Source organism: Plectropomus leopardus, unplaced genomic scaffold, assembly GCF_008729295.1.
Source record: "Plectropomus leopardus isolate mb unplaced genomic scaffold, YSFRI_Pleo_2.0 unplaced_scaffold10225, whole genome shotgun sequence".
NCBI lineage: Eukaryota > Metazoa > Chordata > Actinopteri > Perciformes > Serranidae > Plectropomus > Plectropomus leopardus.
Window position 1 is genome coordinate 1 of NW_024610758.1, and position 1,820 is coordinate 1,820.

A 1,820-nucleotide genomic window follows, 5' to 3' on the forward strand; every position below is an offset into this window, starting at 1 on the left:
ATGCCCACAGAGACTTTGTTCAATCACTACTTCGTCAGCTTTAAATGTAGAATTAACAAACGACTTCAATTACCAACAGACACAAAACGGATAATTTGATGAAGGAGTTAGATAATCTGTGCTGGCAGTGGTTCAGTACACTCGGGACAGAACGGGGCCGTCACTGTTGTACATCACCCATCACTGCTGTGTCACTGACTTCCTGCTGCTATTGCCGTGACAATGCATTCTCTGCAGCGTTTCCAGCATTTTACTGGAATAGTTAATTGGATGAAAAAAAGAAAGAAAAAATGCTCATGTGTGCCTTTAAAATTTCCAAATGTGTGCAATTTGAATTTATTGATGGGCTAAATGATTAGTTTGTAAGGTTTTGCTCAGCTTTTTTTATAGTCCAATTTCATAAACTGACCGCTAAATCAATAAGACCCGTAGGCCAAATCTGGCCTCCAATAGGGTGCCGGGAAGCCTCCCAACCATTTTCTAATTTACAATAAAAATAAAGTGAGTCACACTGTGAATTGTTTTTGTACTTTTAGTTTACAGAAGGTGCCAGAGTGCATAAAACAGCATGAAAATAGAGCTAGTTTATCAAAAAAAGTGCTGGTGGAGGATCCCCCACATCCCTCGACAGAGGTCCTAGCTAAGCACCTGATGTCCTAAAACCATGGAAACGTCCTTAACTTCTAGAAACTTCCTGAAATCCTGGAAATGTCCTAAAATCCCAGAAACATGCCAAAATCCTAGAAATGCACTAAAATGTTAGAAATGTCCTTCAAAATGTGCCTAAATTGTAGGAATGTCCTAAAATCCTTGAAAAATGTATGTGGCTGCGAGTGGCCCCGGCCCCAAAGCAAAGCCTGTTGAGTGTCCCTGCACTAAACTTCTTCTCCTGCGTCGACAGGAAGTGGTGGATGCTGTCGGTGCAGGTGTGGATCCCAGCAGCAACGACACTTTCGTCAGCCAGTGGGATCTCGCCAGTGCCTTTTTTTTCTCAGGGACCATCATCACAACCATCGGTGGGTGTCCATTAACTCCACCAAAGTAAACTCTGATTAAATACTTGTGCCGGGAATCTGTGTAATTTCTGACCCTTACATGTTCAGGTTTCGGAAACATCTCCCCCAAGACGGAAGGAGGGCAGCTGTTCTGCATTTTCTACGCCCTGGTGGGAATCCCGATGTTCGGTATCCTGCTTGCTGGAGTCGGAGACCATCTGGGTACTGGGCTGAGGAAAACTGTTGCCAAAATAGAGACCCTCTTCCTGGTCAGACCCTCCACAGAGCTTTCATGTCGTCTTTGCTTACACTGTACACATGCTTATCTTTATGTGTCTCGTTCCTCTGTGTTGACAGAAATGGCGAATTAGTCCAACCATCGTGCGAGTGATCTCAGCCGTCCTGTCCATCCTACTGGGTTGCCTGCTCTTTGTCGCAGTGCCTATCCTGGTTTTCCAAGAGGTGGAGAAGTGGAGTCTTCTGGAGTCGGCATACTTTGTAGTTATCACCCTGACAACAGTTGGGTTTGGAGACTATGTTGCAGGTATAAATAACCACCCATGTGTTTCTTAATATAGCTCGCAGTGGTGTGCACAGACCGTCTGAGGGAAGGGGCAGATATAAAAACAGGGGCACCCTTTCTAAAGGATTGAATTTACCATTAGGAGAAGTAAGGAAAAGTACTAATACTACATTATGAAAATTCTCTGTTACAAGTAAAAGTACTGCATCAAAAGTGTCACTTAAATAAAACCAAGTATATTCAGGAAAATGTCATTAAAATATGCAAAAAGTATGCAATGCAGAAAAAATCAAAAAATAATA

General features: G+C 42.9%; 1 protein-coding gene across 1 annotated transcript; it reads left to right on the forward strand.

Annotated features, from left to right (window-relative positions):
* Window positions 1-817: 817 nt before the first annotated feature.
* Window positions 818-1,539, forward strand: LOC121963171 (potassium channel subfamily K member 4-like; the record flags this gene model as incomplete). The annotated part of the gene is made up of 3 exons (XM_042513498.1): window positions 818-1,016; window positions 1,104-1,264; window positions 1,353-1,539. Coding segments are annotated over exons 1-3 (547 nt in total), but the record flags the coding sequence as incomplete, so codon positions are not given.
* Window positions 1,540-1,820: the final 281 nt, after the last annotated feature.